At 36.3% G+C, this 16,281-nt stretch overlaps 5 protein-coding genes across 5 annotated transcripts; 2 read left to right on the top strand and 3 right to left on the bottom strand.

Annotated features, from left to right (window-relative positions):
- Window positions 1-830: 830 nt before the first annotated feature.
- B0P05DRAFT_539241 (Gti1/Pac2 family-domain-containing protein) lies at window positions 831-2,003 on the top strand. Its single transcript, XM_051577927.1, has one exon. It carries the CDS (start codon window positions 907-909, stop codon window positions 1,756-1,758), a length of 852 nt encoding a protein of 283 aa, XP_051435404.1. The 5' UTR covers window positions 831-906; the 3' UTR covers window positions 1,759-2,003.
- Window positions 2,004-2,231: 228 nt separating this feature from the next.
- B0P05DRAFT_468797 (phosphoenolpyruvate carboxykinase [ATP]) lies at window positions 2,232-4,002 on the bottom strand (the record flags this gene model as incomplete). Its single annotated transcript, XM_051574453.1, has 3 exons — window positions 2,232-3,224; window positions 3,275-3,829; window positions 3,883-4,002. 3 exons carry the CDS (start codon window positions 4,000-4,002, stop codon window positions 2,232-2,234), a joined length of 1,668 nt encoding a protein of 555 aa, XP_051435403.1.
- Window positions 4,003-4,258: 256 nt separating this feature from the next.
- B0P05DRAFT_539231 (WD40-repeat-containing domain protein) lies at window positions 4,259-5,600 on the bottom strand. Its single transcript, XM_051577926.1, has 5 exons — window positions 5,333-5,600; window positions 4,762-5,293; window positions 4,573-4,715; window positions 4,451-4,528; window positions 4,259-4,403 (listed from the first exon to the last, which is right to left on the bottom strand). Exons 1-5 carry the CDS (start codon window positions 5,469-5,471, stop codon window positions 4,318-4,320), a joined length of 978 nt encoding a protein of 325 aa, XP_051435402.1. The 5' UTR covers window positions 5,472-5,600; the 3' UTR covers window positions 4,259-4,317.
- A 77-nt stretch (window positions 5,601-5,677) lies between these two features.
- B0P05DRAFT_539229 (uncharacterized protein) lies at window positions 5,678-6,390 on the top strand. Its single transcript, XM_051577925.1, has 3 exons — window positions 5,678-5,944; window positions 5,992-6,100; window positions 6,150-6,390. Exons 1-3 carry the CDS (start codon window positions 5,758-5,760, stop codon window positions 6,307-6,309), a joined length of 456 nt encoding a protein of 151 aa, XP_051435401.1. The 5' UTR covers window positions 5,678-5,757; the 3' UTR covers window positions 6,310-6,390.
- Window positions 6,391-8,548: 2,158 nt separating this feature from the next.
- B0P05DRAFT_539224 (uncharacterized protein) lies at window positions 8,549-10,161 on the bottom strand. The gene is made up of 6 exons (XM_051577924.1): window positions 9,838-10,161; window positions 9,608-9,779; window positions 9,436-9,542; window positions 9,251-9,379; window positions 8,962-9,188; window positions 8,549-8,891 (listed from the first exon to the last, which is right to left on the bottom strand). The coding sequence occupies exons 1-6, from the start codon at window positions 10,056-10,058 to the stop codon at window positions 8,605-8,607; spliced, it is 1,143 nt and encodes a 380-aa protein (XP_051435400.1). The 5' UTR covers window positions 10,059-10,161; the 3' UTR covers window positions 8,549-8,604.
- Window positions 10,162-16,281: the final 6,120 nt, after the last annotated feature.

The raw sequence follows: 16,281 nt of genomic DNA, 5'->3' as shown, positions 1-16,281 counted from the left end.
AAGAGTTCTATCTGAATAGAATCGGAGTTGTCGTTTGCGTTGAATGCGATCCAAAAAAGTAAATAAATCTGTCATATAGAATTATCAAGGGTCTTTTTTAAGTTTTAAATAAATATAGAATTTAAAGTTAACAAATTAAAATTTAGTATACGTGTATTTTCAGGTACAAAAATTCTACACGGATTGAAAAGCAGTAATTTAAAAAAAGAAAAAAGAAAGCATGTATCTTGTGATGATTTCATTCTGATGGCATCATCATTTCACGTATTTTATTTTTGCCGAATTCTATTAAAACTCGTTATTAATTATATGATTTTTCGGAGATAACTTTAAATTATGATGAGTAAATGATTCTAACAATGTTATTTGTTCTCTGGATTGACATGATAACGAAGAACACAAAAGCAGCAATCTCGAATTCTGACGATAGTATTAAAATGAAGCCATTCCAGTACGTTTAGACAAATTGCCAATTCATGTATAAAGGGGTTATTCCCGCCAAAAGAGTGAATTTCAAGGGAAAACATGGTCCAGACTTTATACAATAACATTAGAAGTTTAAAGAAACTCAATCATTTTTTTAGTGTATTACAAAAATAAATAGGTCGTATGTAATGACATCAAGAGAAGGCAAGAATCGCGATAAAATTGAATTTCCCGATCCAGGCTTATTTGTCCCCTTTTTTCTATCTTGTCTCCCCCAAGAATGTCTACTTTCTCCCCTAAAATTTTGCATGAAACACTTTTTTTCGCGGTTTTCATGACATAAAGTGCTGATCATGAAAATAAAAAAAAAAAGTTTAAAAAAAATTCTTATTTCTATTATAAATACCCACTTGTTTTTTAGTAGAAAAAAATAATTTTCTTTTCCCTTCTATTTCTACTATATATACACACACACACATTATGGAGACATATCATGGATACATTAAGACATCTCAAGATGCTTTAATCATATTCGAAGCATGCAGAAAATCACAACTCATCCGTGTACAACGTAGACTTTCATCTAAAGAACGAGTTCAAATTCGGTCTGGCTCTGTTTTTGCCTGGGATGAACGAGAGGCTGGTATGCGTCGTTGGACAGACGGTCGCACTTGGTCTCCTAGCCGTGTCTTAGGTAGCTTCTTGACCTATCGAGAATTAGATAGCAAACGCAGACCACGCAGACTTTCTAGCCTTAATTACAGCAAAGCATCTTCCTCATGCTCATATAAACAAGATGGTCTCATTAAACAAAGTTTTTCTATCTGCACAGCCAATAACCAAAAATTGCACCTCATTTCCTATTATTCTAAATCAGACGTTCTAGCTGGCCGCTTAACACAACCTACTCAAGACCCTCTTTTGAGCGATATCCATGTACCCAAGGGCCTCTATCCTGAACTCAATCCTTTAGACACAAGTGGTGGCCATTCTGCTACACTTCACAACATGAGACAACAACAACATGAATTAATATCGCCTGTTCTATCTTATAAAGACGACGACGATTCCTTACCACCTTCACTCTCTTCTTCCCCAAGCACACTACAAGAAGACATTATTATGACAGATTTATTACCCTCCCCTCAATCAATGTGCTCCTCTGTTTCTTCTTTATCATCCTACCATTTCCAACAAAAACATGTTGGCTCTCCTTTTCTCACACCCAGTTCTATTCAGTTGCTGCCTGCTCAGGACATTGCCTGGGAAAGGCTGCCTTCTACAGAAGATCAACGTCAACTTAGAGCGCTTTATGGTTTATTAAAACTTTAAATTTTACTCCTTTTTCATTCTCATTCCCTTTTTTATACATATATGATTTTCATAACCTATAGACTTTTAAAACACCTGTACACACACGCACACATATAAACACACCACATAGATGATACACATTAATGCACACGCATATATGTTTATGTAAACAACATTCATTATTATTATTATTATTATTATTATTATTATTATTATTATTATTATTATTGTTTTCTGTATTAAAAATAAAGAAAAAAAGTGCCTAAAAACACTTTTAATATCGCTTAAAAATTTTTTTTTGGTAGAAAGTTATGACCCCCCTTAAAAAACAGTGCACAAGAATGCGTTGTACTTGTCCCCCCCCATCTCTCCTTATTTTGGACTGATGTTTAAAATACCCATACATACCCATGAACTCTATAGACATTGTCATCATGGTGTCATTACTTTGTAACAGAGAAAAAGTCTGAGTTTATTATTATATATACAATCTAGAGCTTAGGACCAGCAGCCAAGGTTTCAGGAGCAGCTTCATCTTCATATGTCTTGAAGTTTTCAACAAACATTTGACCAACATTGCGAAGAGAAGCATCGAATTCTTCAGGAGTACCTTGCCAAGCAGTCTTAGGATTCAATAGTTCGGAAGGAACACCTGTGACAGCCTTGGGAATTCTCAAACCAAAGATAGCAAGATCTTCATATTCAGCTTGAGCTAATTCACCACTATGGATAGCGTCCAGAATGGCACGGGTATACTTGAGAGGGCAACGCTTAGCAGTAGCAGCAGAACCACCGATCCAGCCAGTGTTAATCAACCAAGCATCTGCCTTGTGTTCAGACATCTTTTGAGCCAACATGGTGGCATAACGTTGAGGATGGAGGACAAGGAAAGGAGCACCGAAACAGGCAGAGAAGGTAGCTTGAGGTTCAAGAATACCGTCTTCAGTACCGGGCACTTTGGTCGTGTAACCTGAAATAAAGTGGTACATGGCTTGTTCGGCCGTCAATTTGGAAACAGGAGGCAAGACACCAAAGGCATCACATGTCAACAAGATGATGTTTTTAGGATGACTACCCATGCAAGGGATCTTGGCATTGGGGATGTGGTAGATGGGGTAAGCACAACGTGTGTTTTCAGTCAAAAAGTCATCAGAGTAGTCTACTTGGCGGGTCTCTTCATCAAGCACGACGTTTTCGAGAATAGCACCGAAACGAATAGCGTTGAAAATATCAGGTTCCTTTTCAGCAGACAAGTCAATGCACTTGGCATAACAACCGCCTTCGATGTTGAAGATACCATCGTCTGACCAACAGTGTTCATCATCACCAATCAATAAACGCTTAGGATCAGCAGAAAGTGTGGTCTTACCAGTACCAGAGAGACCAAAGAAGAGAGAAACATCACCATCAGGACCTTCATTAGCAGAAGAGTGAAGAGAGAGGACGCCAGCCTTGGGCATCAAGTAATGCATGACAGTAAAGATCTATATATGTTTTAGTATCCTCGTCAACATAGTGGATGAGATTGACTTACACCTTTCTTCATTTCACCGGCATATTCTGAACCGAGAATGACCATTTCATTGCGCTTGAAGTTGACCGAGACAGATGTGGTTGAAGTCATGCCTGTGGTATAACGATTGGCAGGGAATTCACCAGCATTGAAGATCGTGAAATCAGGAGTACCAAAGTTTTCAAGTTCTTCTTCAGTAGGACGAATCAACATGTTGCGCATAAACAAAAGATGGTAAGCACGAGAAGCAACAATGCGGACCTTGATACGGTACTTGGGATCCCAACCGGCAAAACCATCAAACACATACAAACGAGGACGAGTGTTCAAGTAATCAATGGCACGTTCACGGTTAATCAAGAAGACCTTTTCAGAAATGGGTGTGTTGACTGGACCCCACCAGATATCCTTTTGAGACGTTTCTTCTTCAACAATACGCTTGTCCTTGGGAGAACGACCTGTCTTCTTACCCGAGTAAGCACAGAGTGCACCAGCTGATGAAATGACAGTGCCTTGTTCATAAGTCAATGCTTGTTCGTAAAGAACAGCGACCGAGGGATTACGCATGATAGTGACCTAAACTTACTGTCAACACCATGGCTTCCTTTTTTTTTGCAGAAGGCGCTTACCTTATCATAGTCAATACCAGCATATTCATGAAGATCTTCTTCCACTTTTGTATGAACAGAATTTGAACTAGAAGGTCTATAACCAGTGTAAGGAGAACCAGGTCTTGAAGTAGCTACCATTTTATTGAATTGAATTGAACAATAATAAAAAAGAAAAAAAGAGGATAAAGAACAAAGGCTATTTATATGTTGTTTTTCATGCAACCATTTTCACAAGCTTGTGAAGATCCTTGATTCCGGAACAGTGTCAAACTGTCCATGTTTGTGGAGAAAGTTCGGAAAATGCCGGAAAGCCACAAGGGCTTGTTGAATATGATTTCTTCCCTTATTTGCCCGTCTTGAGCAAGACGCATGTGACAATATGTTTCCAACACCATTTTTTTTTTATGCAATCATGGTATTATACCCAAAACAAAGCTTTATTAATATACGTTATCAAGCGCCAATTTCGGCTTGATTTCTCTGCCATAAGCCATAAGGTTTAGTAGGGTCTGTTTGCCATAATCGAATTGTGCCGTCCTCTAATAAATTCATCAATGTTTATTCTTATTGTTTTTATTTGTATTACCTGAACCAGTTGCATAGATTTCACCATCAGGACTATAACTCACGGTATGAATAGGGCCATGGTGACCCTTATAGACCTCTAACATAGACTATGAATAGGCTGCTTGATAATGATGATTTTACCTGACACATCGCCTGTATGAAAATCATAAATTCTGACCCATAAATCCTCGTCACTACCAGCCACGAATTTCTCATGATTTGGGTGAAGGGAAATAGACGATGTCTTTTCTTGAGTGACAATGGTCTTCACATCTTCCACTGGACTAAGCATCACAATGTCAAACACATCTCAAGACAGCTTTGGCTTACCTGTCTGGTTGCCAAAAGTTGGCTGTCTTTCCAGCTGCCCAGGTTAAATATTGACCATCAGCAGAGAGTGTCATGGTAGAAATAGCATCTGAACATGTCTGAATTGTACCACTTTGACGCATGGTACGCAAGTCCCAAATACGCACTGTAGCATCTTCACCAGCACTCAAGACAGCATGACGGCTTTCATCCCATACAACTGCCTTGATCGTGCCTTCATGACCCAATAATTCCATGGCAGGTGCATCTGGTCGATAGAGATCAAAAATACGTAATTTTTGTTCTTTGCCACCTGTCAAAATCTTGGTGTTGTCTGCATTAAAGTCGGCTGCACGTACAATATGATCATGGACAAAGGAATGAAGAACTTGACCTTGACGTGTATCCCATACTTTGGCACTAAAATCAGCCGATCCTGTTACTGCTCTTTCTGAATCTCTGGATAATCGAGCACTCCAAACAGCGCCTTTGTGGCCTTGAAAAGTGCCTATCCAATCCCCTGTAGCACCATCACGAAGCATAGGGTTACCGTCTTTTTGTGTTAGTTGGATGCATGACTTTTATATTTTACCTTTGCAAGCAGATATTAAGTAATAGTTGCCATCAGGCGTAACAGGCGAGAATTGAATATCGACAACAGGACGCGTATGACCTGAACAGGTCAAGGGGATAATTCGGTTGTTGTCTTTGGTATTTGAAGATGTGCTCATTATATATTCACAAAGTCGTTATTGTTTCGTTATTATCGTATAAAAAAAAAGAAAAAAAAGAAGAGATATATATATATATATATATAAAGAGAAAAAGAAAGACTCGTATTTGCCTTCAATAATACAATATCTTTTTTCTCGTTTTATAAGGAACAAGAGTATCTCTCTTTTATATTAAAAAAAGGATAAAAAAGCTGATACCTTTTGCCCCTTCTTTTTTTGTTATTTGGCTTACATACACGAAAAAACGCGTCATATTTTTTTCTTTCTTTCTTTTTTGTTATTGATGCATATCCATCATGATGAAACGCTGTTAAAAGAGTTGCAAGCCAAGATTGACCAAATACTCAATGATGAGTTATTAGACGACGTACCTACCTTTCCTACAATCGAGGAAATTGAAGCGTTAATTGCAGTTGAAAAAGGTCAAGCCTATAATATTAAAATTGAACGAGACCCTTTACCTCCTCTTTGTAACTTTCGTGTTATCTAAAGCACTAACTCTAACTTCTAAATGTAGATATCATTGTACGACAGTCTTCTACAGTGAGTGATATCAAAGGCTTGATAAAGACTCAAGTAGAACGAATGGAAAAAGAACAAACAGGACGTATAAGAAAGATTAGTTGGTAAAAGAGAGCAGTATGGTATAAGTCACAGGTAATTCATTATTCATAGGAAATCAATATGGCATTCACATTGTCTTTTGTTTGAGCAACACTTATTGCTTCAAGATCATGTTGCTGTAAGCCAATTGGGCATAAAGCAGAACAGTGTCCTTAAATTCTCTCGTTTGGCCCATGAAAAGGGACATCATCGTAAAGCAAGACGCCATTAAGCTAGAAATTGAGATGATTGTGTATTTTCTTTATATATATATACAAGAGGCTATGTTTAAAAAAAACATGTATTAAAGACCATGTTTATGCAAAAATTATATTTTATTTATATGGTTATGAAGACTGGGCCCTATAGGGTAAATGTCTAACCATCAGTTCAGAGAAAGGGGAGTGCAAAAAAAAAACTATAGAAAAAAGGACAGGAAACATAGACGATGAAGTACTAAAGTGTAAAAGATAAAAAAAGAAAAAATAGAGGTGCATAATAGGCGTAGAAACATGACCGGACGAAGGAGAGAATCAGCTGCTTATCTGTACTGGATAAAGCGAGGGTATTAGCCAAAGGAGGAAAGTCATACCAGAGGTATCTTTTTTTTTTCGTTTGAGAAAGTCTTGTCGGGAAGATCCACGAGTTCAATTTCAAGCAAGAGTCAACAAATGGTTGACCACCAATTTGACCACCGTGTGTAGCGGTCAAGTCTTTGAGCTTGTAGGCATGGTGGGCGTGGTATTCTAGGCAATTGATTCAGGACATAATCAATTGGGTTAGGCTGTATATCCGCTGGTAATCGCAAGCGTTCAGCAGCGCGCATGCAACGGAGTACATGTCTTCGGCTGATAGGTGATGTGCCACTTGTGATACAGTCATACCTGTGAAAATTGTCGGTTTTTAAAAAACATTGTCGATTACTAAAAAGAGATTGTCGATTATAAAAAAGGTAATTGTCAAAAACTAAAATATAATTGGCGGTAACTTAGAAATTCATTGTCGGCAACTAAAATAAAAATGTCGAAAAAATAAAATCTATTTGTCGGTTCTACACTGAGATAATTGTCGGTTTTTTCGACCAACTTGTCGACGTAAGGACATGTTATTTTTTTTTAAAAGGTGGTTTTATTGTTAAGAACTCCATTACAAGCGTCAGCAATTCTAGACGATAGATTCTCTTCATTCATCAATCGGTGGCGTTTCAATTTGCCCTTCACGATTGCCCAAAACTGCTCAATAGAATTTAGTTCAGGAGAGTACGGGGGAAGGTACATCACATGGTAACCTTTGCTTTCAATCTTTCTTTTCATTGGATTCGATTTATGTATGGAAGCATTGTCCATAACAATATAACTTCCCTTTAAGCTCTGAACAAGGTCCATTACATCTAGCAGTTCATTCATAAACTTGATGAAGTGGGCGGTAGTTGTGCTTTTTGATGCAGGTTTAGCATTGTCGACAATATTCTCATCCTCTTCTACATTTGTTTCTTCATTAACAATCTCGGAGGCTGCTCGTTTCTTGCCATTGTTGATCCTTTTAATCTTTTTATTCTGAGAGCTTCTATCGGATTTAGGTGGTGGCTTTTTCAATACTACATGAAGTATACTAGAGACATGAATTGCGCCAACTATTGTATGGGATGGTGACCTTGATTTTGGCACATGGACAATGGCAGGAGTTCCTCTCACTGATCTTACCCAACTGTTTCGCATGTTAATACTGAAGCCTGCCTCGTCTATAAACACACAGTTCTTTGTGTAATCTAGATTTGTATCTTTTCCATTCCATAAACCACTGATACCTTGTATTCAAGTTCTCAATAGAATTTCTTTTTTCGGCCTCAAATGTAGGTCTCTTTACACTGATATGCATGTTGTTCTTCAAATAGTGATTTAGTCGGGATACAGAGATCGAAAAGCCTTCAAACTGCGTAGTCAAGTCATCTATGATATCTTCAGTAACGTTTTTTTCAGAGTCTTTAGCCACAGGACGACAAGTGATCCGCTTGACTGTCAAGTTATATTGATCTTTTATGAAAGTGCCTACGTACCTGAGACTCTTTCAAACTGAAGTCCTCGAATGTTGCGGTAAGGCTATCAACGGCATTCGTTCTTGTTGCTTGAGGTTGCTCATCGAAAAGATGAATCAGGGAATACTTATGCTCTTCCTGTAGTTGAGATTCATCACGATTGACTTTGTTCATAAGCTTGCCGTATATATCTCATTCTGGATCATTGTCCATTCGCTTTACCCATCCCTGAGCTGTTCTTGCGTTGATTCCCGCTCGTTCTGAAGCAGGATTGAAAAGCAACATGGCTCGCTCAAGAAAAACGTACAGCTTTTATATATTTGCTCAGATTCAAGTTTTTGAAGGCAAAACCTGTCATGATAACATCTACTTTTTCTGGATCATGAGCACTTTGTTCAAAAATAAACTGTTGTGTACGCCATATAATTATTTATTATCAAAGGTATAGCAGCGTTTTATTACCACATAAATGAGTGTTGTAAATATTTACAACTATTTAAAAGCAATTGATGAACGTAACTTTTTTGGTTTCTTTATATTCAAAATATTATGAGTATTTTGTTGTTGAATAGACATTCTCTTCCTCGATTCCTTGTGAATGTCATTTGCCAAGACACAGTTTTCTTCGTAACAAACCATTATTTTTTTGATTTCATCAAAATGCATGACGAACTGGGGTAATTCAGATATAGATTTCGGGACATTAAAAGAGTATAGTTCTGTAAGCAAATAGAGTCCAGTGGCTTCAAGAGAGAACAGATAAATTGTAACATAATATCCTTTATCATAAAAAAAAAAAAGAAGAGTAAACAAAATTGTAGAAAAATTGGTATTTAATTTCAAGCTTACCTACTGCTTGCACAGCAATCATCGACTTCACATCTTTTTTGTCAAGAGTGTCTTTACAGAAATTTACTAATCTCGAAAGGTCCTCATGTGTCTTCAATGTGTCAGAACGACTTCTATCAGGCTTCACCTCAACATATCCAGTAGAAAACTTTATCCTCCGTTGTTCTAATTCAAATACATTACCATCAGGCCTTAGAGATTCAGTATCGTCAACACCGGTGTTAAGCCTAATTTGGGAAATAAATCGTCAATAAATGGTATGTATAAAAAGCATCGGATTTTCAATTACCATCGAAACAATCTGTTCTTCTCGGGATCATGAAATATAGGATTTAGAATTGGATCGAGAAAAGTACCAGTAAGCTCTGCTTCTCTTATATCGTCTTCAAGTCGTTCCTGATTTGGTAGTTTATTTAGGCTATTAGATGTAATAATTGAGTATATCAAACGAATTCTAAGGATTAGATCAGTTACCAATTGATTAAAATATCGATCATTTTGTAATCTTTATTGTTGGCGAATTTGGCAATATCATTTATTCGTTCTTTAAATGATCTTCTTTCGGAATTACTGTTTAATCCCTAAAAAACAGATTCTTGTCAATTCTAGAGTGTACACGCAAATGTATCATTTAGCATTGACTTACCCGTAATACCGATACAATACTGCTGAATGTTGTTGCTTCCATTACTGAATTTTTATCAACGTATTTTTGAAGCAAATTTTTGTGTAGAGTATTTAAGTTTTCAAGTCCAAAACTTTTTACTACACTTTCGTCATGCTCATTCTCTTTAAGTAATAATACGTGAGACAAGGACCTAAATAATTGTTGTTAGAAGTATATCTTTATGCTGTTATGAAAGTAATTGAGCTTACAATATTTGATGTAAATCTCCATCGATGTAGAACCCTGACTCTTTTGATTTTTTGTTTGATTCTAAATTGAACTGTCTGAAATGTGTTGATATGTTGAATCCATTTTCAAGAATACAATCGTCGGGTTGTGCTTGCTGTGTCATAATATTTGTTGTTGAATTTTCCTCATTTAAGTCTTCTTCTGACATGGCTTCTTCCGCTGTCGCATTCTCAGGTTCCATATTATCAGGTTGTATATTATTCTATTCAACACAATCAGCACTTGAAAACTTAGTAGTACTGAATTAAAATATGTAATTACTTCTGATCTTTCTCTCAATTGACGACTAATAGTTGTTACTGATGCACCCAACATATTCCAGCTCTCAGTTACTATAGTGTCCTCGGCCTTGGGTGCTGCAAAAAGACTACCCAAGTTCACATCTAAGCCTGGTCCTCTCTTTTTTTTTGCCCTTAACGTTTTGAAACTCCACTTTCATTTTGTGTTGTAGATTTTTTTTCGCGTCCTTTTCAGTATTAAAATGCTTGATATAATTTTACTGAACTTGATAAGATTTGGATACCTGGTTACTTCAATGAATTGTTCCAAAGCTATAATTTTAAATAAGCTTTTTAGTATAGCTATCAAGAAAAAGTTCAAAAACAGGTAAAATCAATTACATTCTACAATGTCTGACATCTTTATCGATTATTTGGTATAACTGAGATGCAAGAAGAAACGTTTCAAAGTAGATAAATAGTTTTCCTAAATTTGGTGACATAAAAGACTACATTCATGGTCCGCCTTAACAGCAATACGTCATAAAATATTATATACTCTATTTTTTTGACCTCTGTTGATAGCATGTAAGTTTCTTTTTTTTTTTTTTTTTTAAGAGAAGGAATCCAACATTGTGCGGTGTACAACTCCTCTGTTGGTAGCATGTAAGCGTCCGTTTCTGCGTCCTTCTTCTTATTTTATTTTATTTTATTTTCTTTTAAGAGAAGGAATCCAACATTGTGCAGTGTACAACTCCTTTGTTGGTAGCATGTAAGCATCCGTTTCTGCGTCCTTTTTCTTATTTTATTTTATTTTATTTTTCGCATACTTGTGGCAATTAGGGAATAGTCCAGTGCTCAACTCCTACTTTGGTACCATGTAAGCGTTTATTTCTGGGTCCTTGTTAAAACCAGCGATGAAGGTATCTGTCAAAATTATTATTCCTACATGTATGATATTGCTCCTAAATTACTAAATCGTGTTCATCACTTTAGAAGCATGATCATGTACAGCCAATTTTGAAAATGGGACAGCTTATTTTCTTCAACTGTATATCTGAAAGCATATTGTTCCTTGTACATTCTGAAGTTGCTGCTTTGGTTCACCTTTCTCTTAAATAACAAATCGATATATCACCACCATAGCGCTTTAAATAATATACTGTTAAACATAATAAATAGATTATATATTCTTATCTGTATTCTTTCTTATGGAACATTTCTATAGTTTATATAGCGGAGAAAACCATATCTATTGATATTTAGCGCTTTTGAGCAATCCCAAATGGCGTACACAACAGTTTATTTTTGAACAAAGTGCTCATGATCCAGAAAAAGTAGATGTTATCATGACAGGTTTTGCCTTCAAAAACTTGAATCTGAGCAAATATATAAAAGCTGTACGTTTTTCTTGAGCGAGCCATGTTGCTTTTCAATCCTGCTTCAGAACGAGCGGGAATCAACGCAAGAACAGCTCAGGGATGGGTAAAGCGAATGGACAATGATCCAGAATGAGATATATACGGCAAGCTTATGAACAAAGTCAATCGTGATGAATCTCAACTACAGGAAGAGCATAAGTATTCCCTGATTCATCTTTTCGATGAGCAACCTCAAGCAACAAGAACGAATGCCGTTGATAGCCTTACCGCAACATTCGAGGACTTCAGTTTGAAAGAGTCTCAGGTACGTAGGCACTTTCATAAAAGATCAATATAACTTGACAGTCAAGCGGATCACTTGTCGTCCTGTGGCTAAAGACTCTGAAAAAAACGTTACTGAAGATATCATAGATGACTTGACTACGCAGTTTGAAGGCTTTTCGATCTCTGTATCCCGACTAAATCACTATTTGAAGAACAACATGCATATCAGTGTAAAGAGACCTACATTTGAGGCCGAAAAAAGAAATTCTATTGAGAACTTGAATACAAGGTATCAGTGGTTTATGGAATGGAAAAGATACAAATCTAGATTACACAAAGAACTGTGTGTTTATAGACGAGGCAGGCTTCAGTATTAACATGCGAAACAGTTGGGTAAGATCAGTGAGAGGAACTCCTGCCATTGTCCATGTGCCAAAATCAAGGTCACCATCCCATACAATAGTTGGCGCAATTCATGTCTCTAGTATACTTCATGTAGTATTGAAAAAGCCACCACCTAAATCCGATAGAAGCTCTCAGAATAAAAAGATTAAAAGGATCAACAATGGCAAGAAACGAGCAGCCTCCGAGATTGTTAATGAAGAAACAAATGTAGAAGAGGATGAGAATATTGTCGACAATGCTAAACCTGCATCAAAAAGCACAACTACCGCCCACTTCATCAAGTTTATGAATGAACTGCTAGATGTAATGGACCTTGTTCAGAGCTTAAAGGGAAGTTATATTGTTATGGACAATGCTTCCATACATAAATCGAATCCAATGAAAAGAAAGATTGAAAGCAAAGGTTACCATGTGATGTACCTTCCCCCGTACTCTCCTGAACTAAATTCTATTGAGCAGTTTTGGGCAATCGTGAAGGGCAAATTGAAACGCCACCGATTGATGAATGAAGAGAATCTATCGTCTAGAATTGCTGACGCTTGTAATGGAGTTCTTAACAATAAAACCACCTTTTAAAAAAAAATAACATGTCCTTACGTCGACAAGTTGGTCGAAAAAACCGACAATTATCTCAGTGTAGAACCGACAAATAGATTTTATTTTTTCGACATTTTTATTTTAGTTGCCGACAATGAATTTCTAAGTTACCGCCAATTATATTTTAGTTTTTGACAATTACCTTTTTTATAATCGACAATCTCTTTTTTAGTAATCGACAATGTTTTTTAAAAACCGACAATTTTCACAGGTATGACTGTGAAAAAAAGAAAAAGCAGATGGCATATAAGATTATAAAACACTTTTTTTTTTTTTTTTTTTTTTGCTTTCAACTGCTCCTTCATAATCTTAGTTGAGTTGCTAGCTTGTTAGTATTGTTCTCTTTTTTCTTTGGTGGTGGCCCTGTATTGTTGTGTTCTGATGCCGTGTTCTAACTTGATGCTTTTGAGGTAAGTTTTCCCTTTATGTATATAAGTATATGCACTGGATCCTGTGTGCTTGTTACAATTAAAGACTACGCTTTTTTGTCAGATGTTATGGCATTTCGATGAGGAATTGTATAGATGTTGTCGCCAGTTAGCAATGACAATGACTGTTCGTTTTTGTAACGGGAATGTCTCTGGAGATCTGACAAAACTGTCAAATTGCAGAAGTTTGATAGGGTATAGAAGTGCAATTCGATTGCCTTCACACAACTGTTCCTGAGAATAACTTCTAAATGAAGTGAAATCAAAGATCGGCACTATTTATTTTTTAGAATGAATACAACGGTACTCTCTTTTTTAAATAAGTATCGTATTTAATATTAACAATATGCAGAACGCAATAACGAGAAACTGCTGTAAATATATGCATATGCTAGGATAGATGAGTTGAATAAATATTATAACTATAAACTCAAACTCTGTGTGGTTAGATATGCCTTAAATGGACTACATAATCTCATGATAAAAGACATCCACAGACAGTGATGCTTAAAGATACCCTCTTTAGCCTCAGAAGTATTATGTACTATTGTGAATCTTACTCGTGCACATTTTGTGCATCAAATAATGTAAGAAGAGGTACCATTTTACTAGTCGATATTCACTGAAAAGGCCGTTTTTCTACCAATTACAGTGTGCAACGAACTTTGAATGCAGATTTGTAAATTGATTTCAAACTGCACTTAAATTCAGCTGAGCAAAGCTGCTGATGAAGATGTATATTTTGGGTATCAATGTTCGTTTATTTCTCTCAAAAGATGTATTTCCGAATAACAAGAGTAACAACAAACGAAAGCAACCCAGCAATCAAAGCATCTAGCCACAAAGGAGGAGCAATAGTTGTACTGGTTCCCATGTTCGTATCCATGGCTATTGGTTCAGGTACGATTTGGGCTCCTTGTACTTGAACATATTGAATGGACGAACTGTTCTCAACTTGATCCAAATTATTCAGTAAACTACTGCATGGGCTACTCTTTGGAGCATGAGTGTTAATTGTATGAGGATTAAAAGAGTAATGTAACAAGTCATACCTGTTATTCGAAATCTTAGAAATTCTTGTTCTAAAACACTTATTGATGTGTTTGATTGAAAAAATCGACTTAGATGAGCTTGTACTAGTTGCTACAATAAGTTTATTATAAATATGATGATGGGTAGACAATGGGCAGGCAATAGACGGCCAAACAGGTAAAGAATAGACCCATAAAAAACATTTGGTCTGCAGTATATACGCCTGTCCTTTTTGTTTGTTCCTATACTCACAGTCGACCTCTAAAGCTGAAATTCTCAAACCATTTTAGGCGGTACCGATAGAGTTAATCTGATAGCCAAATAGTGCCTCATATGGCTCGTATTTAATTTGTCCTCTTCCATATTTGCCTTTCATGTATATTCCCTTGCACCAATCTGTTTTTATCTCGAGCTCAACGATCAATGGCCTCCTGTCCTGATCTCTCCATAGATAAACTAATTTGTTCATACTTTTTTTTTTTCATTGCGCTGCTACGGCGATGACTCTTATTAAAGCTTCCAACCAACCTCTATGCTTCTGAAGTCATGTTTTATAGTTATCATATTAATCAAGCTTTTGTAGGAGGTTTCCTACACTTAGTGTGTGGCCATTGCATTATAAAAAGCGCTTCGTTCTCTAAATTTTCTATCGACATAGTTTCGATTTAAGATCCTGCGTGAGCCATTCAATTAAGTGGTCAAAGAGCTATCAAATTGAACTATGCTGATAGATTTTAATTTGAGTTGTATATTAAACATAGATCACCTACTATATACAGTATACATACTTTTCATGCCGATAAATAGTATTTGAACTTTGATTTCTCAATCAATACTGATCTAAATTTATTTATATTGACAGAAACTTCTAAAACGAGGTTGTCAAATACAGTGTTATCAGTATTTATGCTTTTGACTGGAGCAAAAGATTTTGCTATTTGGGGAAAATAAATCATTTCGACATCTCAAAAGCTATGGGTTTAATCTTTGAAATGACAATCGTACATTGTAAGTTTGATGCAAAAACCGCATGCCACCATAAGGTATAATGTGCTTCATTTTTAATAGCCCAGACAGGTCTTTTAATGTTTGCTGATACTACAAGACATAAATTGTGGACTAGTGCTAGCTTGATTCTTTCAAAAATGAATTTTATAGTCTTTTATCTCTAATTACGCCGGTAACGTATGGTGATGTCTTGAATTTATAGCAGCTATTGATTATGTTGATTGAGATTTATTGAAAATGTTTACAAGACAATTATTTCTAGTATGCTGTGAACTGTGAAGAGGTTTATTAACTTGTTGCATTAAGAGACTTGGTTCAGTAAAGTAACAATAGTAGTTTTGTGGTAATAGTTATGCTTTTGATATCAAATATCAGTTGATATACAGTAGACAGTAGACAGTAAGCAGTAAGCAGTAAGCAGTAAGCAGTAAAGAGAGCAAATTCGTATATAGCGCAAGCAACTTTGTGGTAGAATTCAGAGGATAAGCCTTATTGCTAAAGCTTAGTTCTGTTGGCTCTTTCCTCACAACAAACCTATCAGTGTTGACAAAGGGAAGCACAGGTAATGTTTGTGAACCCTTCTACCAATAATCCCTACAGGTCTACTATGTATCCTTCAAGACAATGCATAGTGCGTTTCCCTCTTTCGGTACTTTGCCTATCAGGAGTAGACGTTCGCGGAAGTTGGCCAACAACAGATACCCTTGTTTTACGCGATTCAATAAGCGGCATCAGTCTTCCTTCTACCAGCCAGTTACTCACAGAGATAAAATCAGAGAGAAGGTTCTTGTCAATAAGGACGTTCTTTTTTTTTCTTTTTTGCTTGTGTGTTCTTGTAGAGTACCCAGAAGACAGATAGACAAAAGAGAATCAGATGAATCAAGTATTGAAATGTATGCTAAATAGTCTCAGCCTTTTGATTTGTAAAGAAGAGACACCATAGTATTGCTTGATTTGAAGAGAGGTGGAGACAGAGACTAACAATATTAGCTACATAAATTTAATGCTACATAATACCTTTTTTTTTTGTTTTGCATTTAAGTCTTGAGAATGAAAAATAAGATGAAAGA

The sequence above is a fragment of the Gilbertella persicaria genome, assembly GCF_025201335.1.
Source record: "Gilbertella persicaria strain CBS 190.32 chromosome Unknown B0P05scaffold_17, whole genome shotgun sequence".
NCBI lineage: Eukaryota > Fungi > Mucoromycota > Mucoromycetes > Mucorales > Choanephoraceae > Gilbertella > Gilbertella persicaria.
This window is presented reverse-complemented; position numbering and strand designations above follow the sequence as displayed.